Source organism: Oncorhynchus kisutch, linkage group LG10, assembly GCF_002021735.2.
Source record: "Oncorhynchus kisutch isolate 150728-3 linkage group LG10, Okis_V2, whole genome shotgun sequence".
NCBI lineage: Eukaryota > Metazoa > Chordata > Actinopteri > Salmoniformes > Salmonidae > Oncorhynchus > Oncorhynchus kisutch.
This window is the reverse complement of record NC_034183.2, coordinates 28,262,902-28,280,631: the sequence shown is the minus strand read 5'-3', so window position 1 is coordinate 28,280,631 and position 17,730 is coordinate 28,262,902. Positions and strand designations below refer to the sequence as shown.

General features: G+C 42.2%; 1 protein-coding gene across 2 annotated transcripts in view; it reads right to left on the bottom strand.

Moving 5' to 3' along the window:
- Nucleotides 1–12,783, bottom strand: part of plpp3 (phospholipid phosphatase 3) — a 40,634-nt gene extending 27,851 nt beyond the window's left edge. Inside the window, exon 1 of one of the 2 annotated variants that reach the window (XM_031833440.1) lies at nucleotides 12,227–12,783. In XM_031833440.1, the coding sequence (XP_031689300.1) occupies nucleotides 12,227–12,332 (106 nt within the window). In that variant the 5' untranslated portion in view covers nucleotides 12,333–12,783. The remainder of the gene's footprint in view (nucleotides 1–12,226) is intronic. The other variant, XM_031833441.1, reaches the window with a different exon arrangement.
- Nucleotides 12,784–17,730: the final 4,947 nt, after the last annotated feature.

Sequence of the window (17,730 nt, the reverse complement as noted above, 5' to 3'; positions counted from 1 at the left end):
CAAGAGTTCAAGACGCATGCATGATCAGACACCCACACACACAGACAGAGGAGTAAGATCAGACACCCACACACACAGACAGAGGAGTAAGATCAGACACACACATACACAGACAGAGGAGTAAGATCAGACACCCACACACACAGACAGAGGAGTAAGATCAGAGGAGCAGAGGACAGGTCAAGTGAATCGGCATCATTATTCCTATCACACACACTGGCTACAGAAAGCACAAAGGGCACCGCATATGGCAAGCACAAATACGCTGCCCGCACAGCCAGTCCAGTCTGTTACACTAACATATCTAATGACAGCCCTGAGGCCTCAGAAACCCCGCAAGTGTATCATTATCATCTAGCCGTACAACCAGTAGCCTCAAACACCAGCTGTGACCGTGTGTGTACGTGTGTGTGTGTGCGCCCGTGCGTGTGCGTGTGCGTGTGTGTGTTTGCCATATGCCGTCCTCTTGTGTATGCTGTCACGTAACCAGTACAACCAGCAGCCGGAGACCAGGTGGCTGTTTAAGAGAAACACATCAGCCTGGGCATGATGCCACTTAGATTATAAACACGCACTCACACTCTTGGAAGTCTGGGTGCCCTATATGAAGGTTGGCGTAGACAACATGCAAGGAGCTAAGTCTAGTTATGTAAGGCAGTAATACTGGAGCTAAAGCCTCAGGAGCTAACTCACCTTCTACACAACAGAACACAGGCTCTGAATAGAGAAGGAATCCATACCATAACAAACGCATCGGCCCAACCCTAACCCCATAGCAACTCAACCATAATACCACCATATCACAATACCAAACCAGAAATGTCCTGTATACTATAGATATCATGTTCACATGCGTGACCCTCTACAGCAGGGTTATTCAACTCTTACCCTACGAGGTCCAGAGCCTGCTGGTTGTCTGTTCGACCTGATTGCACACACCTAAATATCTAAATAAGTCCCTGATTAGAGGGGGAAATTAAGAAAGAAAATGCTGTGGAACTGTCTTCAACGTCCAGAGTTGAGTTTGAGGGCTCTATAGGTTAGTGTGGCCCTGTATCAATGCACAGAACTGTAAATAATGGAGTTTGTGTGTGTGTGTGTGTGTGTGTGTGTGTGTGTGTGTGTGTGTGTGTGTGTGTGTGTGTGTGTGTGTGTGTGTGTGTGTGTGTGTGTGTGTGTGTGTGTGTGTACTTACAATAAATGTCAATAATAACACTGCAGGCCTCCTGTCCTCTCTCAGACTAAAACCTCTGTAGCAGAATACAGCCATGGAATAGCAAGAAGAGGAATGAGTGGAGGTGTACATAGCATATCACATAGATTACAGAGATTATTTACCATCTCTAGTCAACCCAATAATGGTTTATGTTCTCTCTTGAAGGAAAGAGGTCTGTAAACATACCGGTTTACATGAGTTTAAACCCAGCTCCTCTTCCCATATCAGCCTGACGACTCCCACTCGAACGGCTGTCTGTCTGTAGTGCGTGAGCCAAGTCACTATGTGTCCTCTAAAACAGGGCTCTCCGACCTTGTTCCCTGACAGCTAGGGTTGGAAAGACCTGGACTAGAGTAGACCCGTAAAAATATGTAATACTGTACTTTCTGGAGCGACCCGATCTGTAAACACAACTGTGTTTGGTCTACTGGAGAATAAACAGCACCACTCACAACAATTAACCCAAAATCTGTTTGGTATGTGTGTGTTAGTGTGTGTTTACAGTTGTGACGTGAGCCACCTATGGTTAGATTAGTCATCCATCCAACAGGCGCCTGGCTAACACTAGGGCTACCAGCCTGCAAGTAAACTACTCACATTCCTCCCTCTACAGGGTCCCACTACCACCATCACTCCACTGATTGAGCTAGGGAGAGGGAGAGGGGGCTGGCAAAGTGGGGTTAGAGGGAGGTAGAGGTGTGGAGGAGGGAGGAGGAGGAGGGAGGAGGCTGGAAAGCGGACAGTATTAAGTTTCACAGCAAAGTGAGACACACCTACATCCGACTCACACTACCTTTCCCGTTCCCCACCCTTTCCTGAGTGCCCCTACACACACACACACACACACACACAAACGCGTGCGCATACACACACACACACACAAACGCGCGCGCATACACACACACACACACACACACAAACGCGTGCGCATACACACACACACACACACAAACGCGCGCGCATACACACACACACAAACGCGTGCGCATACACACACACACACACACAATTACGCCAGACGTCAAGAGAGTTCGGTACTGCTGGGTGATGAGGAATGTAAGATATCCTGTTAAATATGTATAGAGCCAGTCAGTCAGTCAGAATAAAGTGTCTGAGGAGGGATACTCATACTGAGGAGATAGACTATAGGGTGAAAGTTATGTACGTGATTGAATGGGTTAAAGTTATGTACGTGATTGAATGGGTTAAAGTTAAACTGCTGTAATGTATTGCTGTAAGTCTTAATGGGAGGTAGAGACCAGGGTTATTGCTAACAGCCGCTATAGGAGGTGAACGCTATTCAGAGACTGACGTCACGTCAGACTGCACACGCAAACACACATTACCTCAAATCTCAAATTCAGCTAATTCAGTGACATGAGGAAATGTTCATAATAATGCATATGTACTGCCTGCTCCCGCTCTTCCCCCCCTGGCGCTCGAGGGCGCTGCATTACGCACTCCTGCCTTCCCTCGTCACGCGCTTCAGCGATATTGGACTCACCTGGACTCACTCATCACCTGTTTATTACCTCCCCTGTGTTTGTCAGTCCCCTGCTCTGTTCCCCACTGCTGTATTGACTGTTGTTTGTCATTGTGTATCTGTGTTCTGACGCTGTTTCTGTCTTGCTCTTTGTCTGTTCATAATTAAATGTCAACCTGCTTCTCATCTCTGGCCTCGGTCCTTACAGAATAAGATTGGTCGCTATAGAGACATTTGCTTAGCTACATTTACTTAGCATTTACTTTCACTGTTTGTTGCCTTCTGAGCAGCCAACTGGATTAAAAGTCAGAGTGGAGAGGAGAGAGAGAGAGAGAGAGAGAGAGAGAGAGAGAGAGAGAGAGAGGGACTGGAATTTATATTCTGAGAAAGATGCCAACCTTGAATAGTTCCCCAGCTCTAGTCTGAACATGAACACACAGACACACACAGACACACACAGACACACACACACACACACACACACACACACACACACACACAGTGCTCCAGTCCCGCAGCATCTCTCCACCGAGAACACGTCTTCTAACAAACATCTGCAACATCTGCAATCTCCCACTCTCAAACAGCCCTGGGATGCGTGCGTGTGGCGTGTGTGTATTTCCCATGTTCGTGCATGCTCTTTCCAACTATGACAATCATCAGATGCTGTAATATGGCCAGTATGGGATTAAGGACTAGAGTTTAACTGTTTACTGTCTGTCTGTCTCAATCCCTCTCTGGGCTGCTGTTCTCTCTGACAGTATAGAAGCTGATTTATATATTATCTCTGATTTATACAAGAGGAACAGGAGGGTCTATAAACTGTCTGCCTAGACGGTGTTCACCAGAACCCTGCATGTGTTGGGGGAGTGGCAGGTAGTACTCTGTCTTATCCCTGAGGTTCTCCTGCCACTTAAACATCACCATCGGACGCCCTCACACACACACACACACACACACACCCACTTGCAGCACACACTCGGGTAAGGACAAAGCCCATTCCCAATCGTACATTCTTCAAGTCCTCCACACTCGCATTCCTCCCCCTTTCATTCCCCCTGATAGCCCCCCTCTATCTCCTCTTCTCTTTCTCTAGATTCATCCCTCCCTCACCCCCACGCCACTAAACCAGGCCAGTGAATAAAAACAGACAGCTTTTCCAAGTTTAGCATCACAAAGAAAGAGAGTGAGAGTGTGTGTGCGTGCGTGCGTGTGTGTATGTGCACGTGTGTGTGTGTGTGGGTATGTGCACGTGTGTGTGTGCATACCAGCCTGTGTTTCTAAAGTGGAAGAAGTTGGTTTGTGGAGGAAATGTACTCCACATGGATTCAAAGTCTCAAGGAGTTTATATAAAACAGTGAATCTGTTTCTGAGTTTATATGCAACAGTGTATCTGTTTCTGAGTTTATATAAAACAGTGTATCTGTTTCTGAGTTTATATAAAACAGTGTATCTGTTTCTGAGTTTATATGCAACAGTGAATCTGTTTCTGAGTTTATATGCAACAGTGTATCTGTTTCTGAGTTTATATGCAACAGTGTATCTGTTTCTGAGTTTATATAAAACAGTGTATCTGTTTCTGAGTTTATATAAAACAGTGTATCTGTTTCTGAGTTTATATAAAACAGTGTATCTGTTTCTGAGTTTATATAAAACAGTGTATCTGTTTCTGAGTTTATATAAAACAGTGTATCTGTTTCTGAGTTTATATAAAACAGTGTATCTGTTTCTGAGTTTATATGCAACAGTGTATCTGTTTCTGAGTTTATATAAAACAGTGTATCTGTTTCTGAGTTTATATAAAACAGTGTATCTGTTTCTGAGTTTATATAAAACAGTGTATCTGTTTCTGAGTTTATATAAAACAGTGTATCTGTTTCTGAGTTTATATAAAACAGTGTATCTGTTTCTGAGTTTATATAAAACAGTGTATCTGTTTCTGAGTTTATATGCTAGAGATGACATAGTTGAAACAGTGTGTGTGTTTAGGGTTTTTCAATACCAAACCAATAGAAATGTAACTCACTGGTTGTAAATCAACTGTTTCTAGACTGAATTCAGCTATGTTTATGAAGCAAATGCTACACTGAGTGTACAAAACATTAGGAACACCTGCTCTTTCCATGACATAGACTGACCAGGTGAATCCAAACAGATCTTAGAAGGGTCTTAGACAACATCTACCAGAAAATGTCTTAAAAGGTATTAGAAATACATCAAAACACATTAATGTTGAAGTTAAGACCCCTCACAACTAATATCAACATTTATGTTTAGTTATGGAGAAATTATTTATCTTCTGTAAGTTTAAGAAAAGGGACCTTCTGCCTTGTAATTCTGTTACCACATATCTTGATAATATTTATTTACCTCATAAGGAAGGAGAATAATGAAAGTTCACTGAAGTGAAAGGTAAAGGTAGACCTACCAATTAATCATAGTGTTTTTACTGATATCAACTTTATGATTTATTAAGTGATTAAAACTTGTCATTCTGTTACCAAATCGGTGAAAGAATTACCCCAAAAGGCTACAATGGGAAATCACAGTTGTGTCACCTGCTACTGTCCTCCCTTCCACTGGCATACTGTTATATTCAGCTCATAGTGTCACCTGCTACTGTCCTCCCTTCCACTGGCATACTGTTATATTCAGCTCATAGTGTCACCTGCTACTGTCCTCCCTTCCACTGGCATACTGTTATATTCAGCTCATAGTGTCACCTGCTACTGTCCTCCCTTCCACTGGCATACTGTTATATTCAGCTCATAACTGTTTTCTTTCATTTTCTGTTGTCTAGTGGTCAAGCAAGAGTGTGAAAACAGTTGGGACAACCCTGCCCTCTCACTCTCTGCCACTCTCTCTCTCTCCCCAGTTAATGTCACCTCTCAGACTGACACCTACCATGACACCTACCACCTACCCTCTTTCCATTTACTGTAACAAGCATCCTCACCCACTGAGCACCAACCGACACCGGACGCCATTCGATGTTGAAAAGTAGTTGAAACTTGGTCTGTCCGCCCTGGCTGGACCAAATCTGAACCAATCATAGGCTGTTTCCCAGGTTTGGACTGCACAGTAGAGTACGATAAAGAACAGTATGAAAACAGTTGTGAAAACAGTACTGTATTTTACTGTACATATCTACTTGACTACTTTACTGTACTCTACTTTAAATTGTTTACGTATTCAGCAGACACATATCCAGAGCGACTTACAGGAGCAATTAGGGTTAAGTGCCTTGCTCAAGGGCACAACGACTTATTTTTTTACCTAGTCAGCCTTTGATTTGAACCAGTAACTTTGAGTTTTAAAAAACTTATTTGTATTTATTTAACTTTTATTTAACTAGGCAAGTCAGTTAAGAACAAATTCTTATTTACAATGACGGCCTACACGGTTACTGGCCCAACGCTCTTAACTGATAGGCGACCTGCCACCCCCTTCCTACCTGTGCTCTGCTGTGCTGTTCTGTTTTTTCACTCTGCTTCCATCCAGCAAATGGTACCGGAGCATCACGGCTCTCGGACCAACAGGCTCCGGAACAGCTTCTTCCCCCTGGCAATAAGAGTGCTACACCCGGACTATCTGCATTGACACTAGACATTTATGATTGTTCCAGATTTGGAGTTCATTACAATAATAGCCAGTGTGTATAACAACACACACATTTGCAAAAGAAGAACATTGCATATTTCTACCTTTGTGTACCTATTCAGGATAGATCACCATGAAGAGAGTGATATTCATGTCCATAATTATGCATTTCTGTATAGTAAAGATAAGACACCCATGATGTAATTCTGTAACAGTAATTCCATTACCGGACGTAAATCCACTTCACCTACTGTAGTTCAGTAACCAAAATATACATTTCAAGGTGTTATGTAATAACTGAGTTTTTTGAGTTTGAGTTTTTTGGGGGGGGGGAATTTGGTTGCATAACAAAACTGTGGGAAATGTTACCGTAATTCTGTTACCAAACTTTGCATCTGCACAGTTCTTCAAGTAAATGTGTTTTTGTGAAATTTTCTGTGTAAATTGTTCAAAGTAGTCCTTCTGCATAGAGTTGTATGGTTTGTTAAACTTTGAAATCAATGTTTTTTCAAAGAGTAATTTGGGTTGTTGTGGAATTGCCCATCTATCTCTGTGCACAGAGCAGGGTTTACAGTTGAGAGACCTTCCCCCTGACTCACAACACATGTTTAAGCAATTAGAGAGAGAGAGAGAGAGAGAGAGGAGAGAGAGAGGGGAGGGAGAGAGAGAGAGAGAGAGTGAGAGAGAGAGAGAGAGAGAGAGGGGAGGGAGAGACAGAGAGGGAGAGAGAGAGAGGGAGAGAGAGAGAGAGAGAGAGAGAGAGAGAGAGAGAGAGAGAGAGAGAGAGAGAGAGAGAGAGAGAGAGAGAGAGGAGAGAGAGAGAGAGAGATAGAGAGAGATAATCTGCTGTAGAGTGATGGGGTACGGACAGCTGAAGGGGATTTTCTGGAAGGTTGTGGAAAAGAATGTGTAAAGTTAGGCTTGACTCCCTAATCCTGCTCTCAGAGAAAGAGGGTGAGAAAGAGGGAGAACGAGAGAGAAACAGAAGAGATGGCTGGCATTGGTAACACTCAAGGGGGTCTACAGTTCAAACGAGCCATCATCACCTCAGAAACACACAAACACACACACACACACACACACACACATTCCATGTCTATTTCTATTCCAATTCCACACCATTCCTTGTATATTTTTATTCCAATTTCACACCATTCCTTGTCTATTTCCATTCCAATTTCACACCATTCCATGCTTATTTCTATTCCAATTTCACACCATTCCATGTCTATTTCTATTCCAATTTCACACCATTCCATGTCTATTTCTATTCCAATTTCACACCATTCCATGCTTATTTCTATTCCAATTTCACACCATTCCATGTCTATTTCTATTCCAATTTCACACCATTCCATGTCTATTTCTATTCCAATTTCACACCATTCCATGCTTATTTCTATTCCAATTTCACACCATTCCATGTCTATTTCTATTCCAATTTCACACCATTCCATGTCTATTTCTATTCCAATTTCACACCATTCCATGTCAATTTCTATTCCAATTTCACACCATTCCATGCTTATTTCTATTCCAATTTCACACCATTCCATGACTATTTCTATTCCAATTTTACACCATTCCATGTCTATTTCTATTCCAATTTCACACCATTCCATGCTTATTTCTATTCCAATTTCACACCATTCCATGACTATTTCTATTCCAATTTCACACCATTCCATGTCTATTTCTATTCCAATTCCTCACCATTCCTTGTCTATTTCTATTCCATTTCCACACCATTCCTTGTCTATTTCTATTCCAATTTCACACCATTCCATTTTGATTTTGATTCTTAAACTTTAGTCCTAGTTTCATATCATTCCTGTTCTCTAGATGGAAAGAGAGCTCAGCAGGTAATATGAGCAATAAGGGAAAGGGAGGATGGCTGGAGGGGAGAGGGCCTGGCGGGCTATTTAATTAAGGTGCAGTAAAATGTGCAAGTTACAGCACTTTAAAACATCTGCAACATCTCTCCCCCTGGACACACACACACACACACACACACACACACACACACACACACACACACACACACACACACACACACACACACACACACACACACACAGAGAGCCCTTCAGGAGCTTGAAAAGTTATACAGCTGCACCATCGAGAGCATCTTGAAGCTGCACTTGACGCATTTATGAAACTACTTATTCCAGTTACTAATAAGAACGCACCCATTAAGAAAAAAAACTGTCAAAACGGTTAAATCCCCTTGGATCGATGAGGAATTGAAAAATTGTATGGTTGACAGGGATGAGGCAAAAGGTGTGGCAATTAGGTCTGGCAGCCCAACTGATTGGCAAACGTACTGCAAATTTAGAAATCATATGATTAAACTAAATAAAAATAAACTACACTATGAAACAAAGATACATTATTTAAAGAATGATAGTAAAAAGCTTAGGGGCACCTTAAATTAAATTTTGGGGAAAAAGCCAACTCGGTTCCTTCATTCATTGAATCAGATGGCTCATTCATCACAAAGCCCACTGATATTGCAAACTACTTTAATGACTTTTTCATTGGCAAGATAAGCAAATTTGGGGATGGCATGCCAGCAAAAGACGCTGACACTACATATCCAAGTATATCGGACCAAATTATGAAAGACAAGAAGTATACTTTTAAATTCCGTAATGTCAGTATGGAAGAGGTGAAAAAAATTATTGTTGTCTATCAACAATGACAAGCCACCAGGGTCTGACAATCTGGTTGGAAAATTACTGAGGATAATAGCAGACAATATTGCCACTCCTATTTGCCACATCTTTAATTTAAGCCTACTAGAGAGTGTGTGCCCTCAGGCCTGGAGGGAAGCTAAAGTCATTCCTGCTACCCAAGAATAGTAAAGCCACCTTTACTGGCTCAAATAGCCGACCAATCAGCCTGTTACCAACACTTATTAAACTTCTGGACTAAATTGTGTTTGACTAGATACAATGCTATTTCACAGTAAACAAATTGACAACAGAATTTCAGCATGCTCATAGGGAAGGACACTCAACAAGCACAGCACTTACACAAATGATGGATGATTGGCTGAGAGAAATTGATGATAAAATGATTGTGGGGCCGTCTTGTTAGACTTCAGTGCAGCTTTTGACATTATCGATCATAGTCTGCTGCTGGAAAAACGTACAGTATGTGTTATGGCTTTACACCCCCTGCTATAATGTGGATAAATAGTTACTTGTCTTGTCTAATAGATCACAGAGGGTGTTTTTTAATGGAAGCCTCTCAAATATAATCCAGTTAGAATCAGGAATTCCCCAGGGTAACTGTTTAGGTCCCTTGTTTTTTTTTCAATTTTTACTAACGACATGCCACTGAGTGTCTATGTATGCGGATGACCAAACACTATACACGTCAGCTACTACAGCGACTGAAATGACTGCAACACTTAGCAAAGAGCTGCAGTTAGTTTCTGGGTGGGTGGCAAGAAATAAGTTATCCCTAAATATTTCTAAAACTAAAAGCATTGTATTTAGAACAAAACACTGACTAAACCCTAAACCCTAAACTTCAACTAAATATTGTAATAAATCATGTGGAAATTGAGCAAGTTGAGATGACTAAACTGCTTGGAGTAACCCTAGAATGTAAACTGTCATGGTCAAAACATATTGATGCAGTAGTAGCTAAGATGGGGAGAAGTCTGTCTATAATAAAACTTAACAACACTTTCAACAAGGCAGGTCCTACAGGCTCTAGTTTTGTCGCACCTTGACTACTGTTCAGTCGTGTGGTCAGGTGCCACAAAAAAGGACAGGAAAATTGCAATTGGCTCAGAACAGGGCAGCACGATTGTCACTTGGATGTACACAGAGAGATAATAGATAATATTAATAATATGCATGTCAATCTCTCCTGGCTGAAAGTGGAGGAGAGATTGACTTCATCACTACTTTTATTTATGAAAGGTATTGACATGTTGAATGCACCGAGCAATCTGCCTAAACTACTGGCACACAGCTCGGACACCAATGCATACCCTACAAGACATGCCATAAGAGGTCTCTTCACAGTCCCCAAATCCAGAACAGACTTTGGGAGGCACAAAGTACTACATAGAGCCATGACTACATGGAACTCTACTCCACATCAAGTAACTGACGCAAGCAGTAAAATTAGATTTAAAAATCAGACAAAAAAAACACCTTATGGAACATTGGGGACTGTGAAGCAACACAAACATTGGCACAGACACATGCATGCACACACACACACACACACACACACACACACACACACACACACACACACACACACACACACATGGATTTAGTACTGTAGCTATGTGGTAGTGGTGGAGTAGGGACCTGGGGGCACACAGTGTGTTGTGAAATCTGTGAATGTAATGTTTTTAAAATTGTATAAACTGCCTTAATTTTAATACATACAAATACAAATATCAGTCGGTTTCAGAGGAAGGCCCGAAAAAAATGACAAAGACTTCAACCACCCAAGCCATAGACTGTTTACTCTGCTTCCATCCAGCAAACACTGTACCGGAACATCGCGGCTCTCGGACCAACGGGCTCCAGAACAGCTTCTTCCCCCTGGTCATAAGACTGCTAAATGGTTACCCGGACTATCTGCATTGACCCTATCTTGCACTGACTTTGCACACTCACAATACTATACAGTATATACACTATTTAACACACTCACACACACTACACTGACACTCCACCACGCAATCACATACACACACACACACAAAACACACACGCATGTCGATGCCACACACACATACATACAGTTTCACACACATCCTTTCCTCCTGCTACTTTGTTCGTTATTTTACTCGTATTATTATCTATCCTGATGCCTAGTCACTTTACCCTGCCTTCATGTACATTTCTACCTCACATTCCTGCACAGTGATATGTTACTGGTACTCCAGGTATATATCTTCATTCTTGTGTATTTATTCGTTGTGTTACGATTTGTATTTTTCTGGTTTTTAAAACTCTGCGTTGGGTAGGGCTCATAAGCAGCATTAAAGTCTACACCTGTTGTATTCGGTGCATGTGACAAATACAATTTCATTTGACACACACACACACACACACAAACACACACACACACACACACACATACACACACACAGGGACCTTTCCTACTGTTAATTGAGATAATCTAATATCCAATTTTAGACTCTGAAAACATTAGAGTTAATAACATTTATAAACGATTTGACTTAACTGCAACTTAATAAATTGAGTTGGGTTAATGTTCAGAGTCAGAGTCTTGTTCAGTCAGACAGTGGTCTTTAGGACACCATATGCCATGTTGGCTGACCACTTCACATCATGTCAACAACCGCAATGTGTTCTCTCTCAGTGGCACTTAAAACGTAGTCCCATGGTCCTGGTTCCCACTGTCTGGCGTCTATTTCACGGTCTGACTCTGATCACGTTAACGAAGTGTGTTAGGTGGACATGGTGCAGGTTGTTAACATATTACATTATTTTAAATATAGTATGTTAACATATTACATTATTTTAAATATAGTATGTCCCTTTGGACATATTGGATGCAGTTGTGTTCACTCTCTCGCTCTCTCTCTGCTCAGGGTTGCGTGCCCACTCCCGCCGTCTCTCTCTCTCTCTCTGCTCAGGGTTGCGTGCCCACTCCCGCCGCCTCTCTCTCTCTGTTATGACACACTGACAGTTGTTCTGTTTTCACTGATAGTACATTATAGTGAGCGCAGTTTTATACATAATGGTCACACCCTTTAACGTGTTGAATATGTTATGTAATTGCCCAATTTGTTATAGGCCGCACTTTTCCCTGGTGACATTACTGTGTGACACTATTGTCACGTTCTTGTCACGTTATAGTTCATTCCGTGCTGTCAAGTAATTTCATTTGTTTACAGTTGTGACTAATATGTCTTTGAAACTCACCTAGTAGCAGGCAGAAGAGGTCCAGTCCTATCAACAGTTTCCTCTTGGTGTTATCGATGCCGTTGTTGTTTAATGAAGTCCCTCCGTTTCTGTTCTGTTGTGCCATGGCTTTCTCATACAAAATACTGTTGCATGTAAGAATTCCGTCTCCAGTTAAAATCCCACAAGCGTGCTAAACACAAACTAAATCACGTTATTTAGTCCGTCAAGGTTTCCAGCCGAAAAGATGCGAATGTCACTGAGTAGCCAACTATGTGAAACTAACTTCAGTATCAGTGCTGCAACGATGCGATGCCTCGTCTTAAACAAATACAACATGTATTTTAGCCTACTATTAGAGACGTTTAACTTTTCCACTGAAGTCGCCTCTTCAGATCCCGGATAAAAAAAACTTTACGTCTGTCCGGTCCACGCTTTAGGGATGGTAAACGTGTGTAACGGCGCTATAATGAATGAAGCCTGCTTCTCCCTCTCCTCTCTCTCAGTCCGCTTCAAAGCCTGGCAGAAAATAGCGCTCTGAGCGCTGGGAGAGAGACCGTAGTTTTATCAACCCCCCCCCCCCCCCCCCCCCCCCCACCCCCCTCTTCTCTCTGCTACAGCCCAGTAATAAGCTCCAGACCTCCTGCTAGAAAACTTTCTCTGGACCTGGATAAAGAGCAGTCCGACATTGCTCCCAGCGGTGGTTACGGAGAGGCCAACACAGAACACATCATAAAAGGGCGTTTGTGTGCAGTGGCGATTTTAGCATGTGCATCTTGATGGGGCAAACTGAACCCATTTTATTTTTTAGATGCATGCCAGCAAAGCCACTACACAACATTTTATTATTTTATTAGGCCTGTGTGGTCTAAAAAGGAACGAAAATACAATCACGAGGATCAACTTGTGTATACAATATTCCAGCGCAAAGACAGCACATTGCGCAACAAAAAGAACCCTTGAAATATCAACTGGAATTATATTTGAATGGGAAGAGACTGTCACTGGTTACAGACCCAACAAGATTATATAGTATCCCCTCCTCGTGAAGAAAAGCACATGAGCTAATTATAATACACAAAGTAGGCAAAACAATTAAATAATTCCAACATTCCCTAAAATGATGACTAAGAGACTAATGAGATAGACCTATATAAGCAATATAACACTTGAGATGTACAATCTATGGCATCGGTGGCGACCCGTCATTCAGGGCACCTGTTTTGAGCCCCACATTTTTTGCAAAAATGACGTCAATGATCTTCAGGATGACCGTTCAAAACGTATTTTCCCAGTCCAAGCTCGTATTTTCCCAGTCCAAGCTCGTTTTTTCCCAGTCCAAGCTCGTATTTTCCCAGTCCGAGCTCGTTTTTTCCCAGTCCGAGCTCGTTTTTCCCAGTCCAAGCTCGTATTTTCCCAGTCCAAGCTCGTTTTTTCCCAGTCCGAGCTCGTTTTTTCCCAGTCCGAGCTCGTTTTTTCCCAGTCCGAGCTCGTTTTTTCCCAGTCCAAGCTCGTATTTTCCCAGTCCAAGCTCGTTTTTTCCCAGTCCAAGCTCGTATTTTCCCAGTCCAAGCTCGTTTTTTCCCAGTCCAAGCTCGTATTTTCCCAGTCCAAGCTCGTTTTTTCCCAATCCAAGCTTGTATTTTCCCAGTCCAAGCTCGTATTTTCCCAGTCCAAGCTCGTATTTTCCCAGTCCAAGCTCGTTTTATCCCCCCAAGATCCCAGCTGTCTTGAATGCATTGAAGTCTGAGTTTTATCAGTTCTGAGTTTTCGGTTGTTTTGAACGTGGGGCAGAAGTCATGCTGGATTGGCAGTATGGCCAACGTATTCAACCTTTTCTGGCCCATGGTGTTGCCTGTGAATGTTTATCCTTTTAAGCTTGGAAAATAAACCCTTTCAGATAGATGTTTTAAATCATTAAACTCAGACTTGGACAACACACCCTCTCCACTGAACAGCAGGCAGGGGAACCAAAATAGTGATAGCTTTGAGATGCTTGCAGTTAGCCATTGATTCCTTCTAAACCACTCATTGTTGTATTTGCAATTTCCGACTTGTTGTGTAATGTTTATGTCCAATGGCTGATGATCACCGATATGTTTTATCCGTAATTTCTCTTCATATGACAAGGATTGACAAGGATATGCCAGAAGATTGTCGACTGGAATTGTGATACAGTGAATTATAAGTGAAATAATCTGTCTGCAAACATTTGTTGGAAAAATGACTTGTTTCATGCACAAAGTAGATCTCCTAACCAACTTGCCAAAACTATAGTTTGTTAACAAGAAATTTGTGGAGTGGTTGAAAAACAAGTTTTAATGACTACAACCTAAGTGTATGTACATTTCAGACTTCAACTGTATATTTACATCGTTTGCAAACTGCTATGTGACACAAATGAATGCCAACATAACATGCAAAACAGGCAACCAAAGACATAAAACTGCTACTGTGGCCTAGGATATTGTGCTACTGATGGAGAAAACCATCAGCCAAATATCTGGGTCGTGTCCAGTTGGCATGAAATGGAAGAAAACGCCCAGAAATTGAGTGAAACGGGTGTATCTGAATATGCGAAAAGAAACGTTTGTTTTCATTTCCAATTTATTTGCCAAATGTTTTAAAACATTTGGTTCGGTGTGCCCTAATGTACACGCTTGTAATTCGCACAGAAACTACTTTGTCACAATTTTGTTTTCTAACACTTTCCCTGGTTGCTACTACTCTTAATCAACAAAACATTTTTTCTGTCTGATCAAAAAAAAAGTAAGTCACTACAACAAAATGATTTTGAGGTAGCTGTATCTAATAATTCAGAATTTGGAAAAAGTTACAAATGTAATCTAAAGTTAGATCTATAAACTATAGATCCACTTATGGGAGCCTAAAGATAAATAATCCACTTGTATAGAGAGAAAATATATTTTTTAAATAAAGCAGTCAAATTTAAGGTAGGTAAATTGTCTTTATCTTACCCGGCAAACTAGACCCACTACAATTTGCATACCGCCCCAACAGATCCACAGACAACACAATCACCACTGCACACTGCACACTGCCCAATCCCAGCAGGACAAGAGAAACATCTATGTAAGAATGCTGTTCATTGACTACAGCTCAGCCTTCAACACCCTAGTGCTCTTCAAGCTCACCACTAATCTCAGGGCTGAGCTGTAGTCAGGGGTCTGAACCCCTCCCTGTGCAACTGGGTCATGGACGGGCCGACCCCAAGTGGTGAAGGTAGCCAACAAAATCTCCACCACACTGATCCTCAACATGCTCAGCCCCCTCCTGTCCTCCATATTCACCCATGACTGCTTGACCACACATGTCTCCAACTTAATCATCAACTTTGCAGAGGACACAATAGTGTGTCGTCTGCCTGATTACCAACAACGACAAGACAGTCTACAGGGAGGAGGTGAGAGTCCTGGCTGAGTGGTGCCAGAAACATAACATCTTTCTCAACATCAACAAAACGAAGTAGCTGATCGTGGACTATAGGAGACAGCAGACAGATCACGCCCCCATTCACACCGACGGGGGCACAATGGAAAGGGTCAAAAGCTTCAAGTTCCTCTGCGTGCACATCACTGACGACCTGAAATGGTGCCTTCACACTGACAATGTGGTGAAAACTGCGCAACTGCGCCTATTCAACCTCAGGAGGCTGAAGAAATTTGTCTTTGTACCATTGAGAGCATCCTGTCAGGCTGTACCGACACCTGGTATGGCAATTGCACCAACCACAACCACGGGGCTCTCCAGAGGGTGTGAGGTCAAGCCCGACGGGGGCACACTGCCTGCCCTCCAAGACATCTACAGCACCCGGTGTCACAGGAAGGCCAAAAAGGTATTCAAGGACCTCAGCCACCCAAGCCACGGCCTGTTCACCTCGCTACCATCTAGAAGAAGGAGACAGTACAGGTGCAAGCTGTTTTACCCACTTTATATGTATATACAGTGCCTTCAGAAAGTATTCACACCCCTTATCTTTTTCCACATGTTGTTGTGTTACAGCCTGAATATTAAATGGATTACTGGCCTACACACAATACCCCATAATGTCAAAGTGAAATAATGTTTTTCGATATGTTTACAAATGAATTAAAAATGAAAAGCTGAAATGTCTTGAGTCAATAAGTACTCAACCCCTTTGCCCCACCATGGGACAGTTGGAGATCGAATTTGAATATTAAAACAATGTTGCAAATGTCAGACACAGACAGACAGAAAGGTTTATATAAATCTCCACTGTTGAAAATGAAATTTTAGTTGAAAGGAAATGTGAGATAAAGTCTAGATGTTTTTTATAGTGGAGATCTAGTTAATAATTTGCCTGGCTGGGCTGATGAGACAGTGGATCAAATGGAACAGAGTAATAAAACAAAAATCTCCCCAATTGGTAGTTACAGTCTTGTCCCATCGCTGTAACTCCCCTACAGACTCGGGAGAGGCGAAAGTCAAGAGTCATGCGTCCTCCGAAACACGACCCTACCAAGCCACACTGCTCACTTAACCCAAAGCTAGCCGCACCAATGTGTTGGAGGTAACACCGTAAGACTGCATACTGTCTGCATATTGAGAGTTTCATCGGTCGGTCTGTCTGTCTGTTTGTCTGGCTGTCATTGACAGTTGAGTAGTGTTGTCTTCAGTCTGTTTGTGAGGCTGATAGACATAACACGAAGGGCAGTGATCCCAGGCATGAAAGTGTGTGACTGATCAACACCAATGAGGCCAGGGGATCAGCACTGAGCTCTGTCTGACATCTAGTGGTGGTGGAAATACTTAACTACACCCAGTAGAGATACAGATTTTTCTATTGTGTTAGTGACTGTACATTTGTTTATTCCATGTGTAACTCTGTGTTGTTGTTTTTGTCGCACTGCTTTGCTTTATCTTGGCCAGGTCACAGTTGTAAATGAGAACGTGTTCTCAACTGGCCTACCTGGTTTAATAAATGGGAAATTAACATTTCTCACCAATACATTGCTCAGTTCAGAAACAACCCCTGTTCTCCAATCTGGACAGAGTACTGATGTTTGAATCAGTCCCTGATTAGAGGGGAAGAAGAATGAAAAACAGCAGTAGTGTTTGGGATTGTGCCTCTCACTAATGTGAGGCATCCAGCCCACTAATAATGCTGTAGATGTGTAGTATATAGGCCATTATCTGTAACAACAGGTCACATGAATTGGCATACATTAGGCCTAGCATCAATGACCTGTTCTGTAATAGAATTCTGACCCAATATAAATGTTAAGGCTATAGGCCTACTCTAGCCAACGGAGCATACTGTAATCGCTGAGATGATTGATGAGTGTGCAGACTTTGAGCCTAAATAGCATATGGAATGTTCATCTGTTTGGAATGTTTAAAAGCTCATGGCATGTTTTTACCTACACAACCCCCACCCCCCTCCTCCCCTCAACTGGAGCGATACTGTAGACCACACAGTCGGTGTTCGATAGGATATATGTTGCCTTGTCCAGTGCAGGTTTTCCCAAACCCAGGGCTGCGTT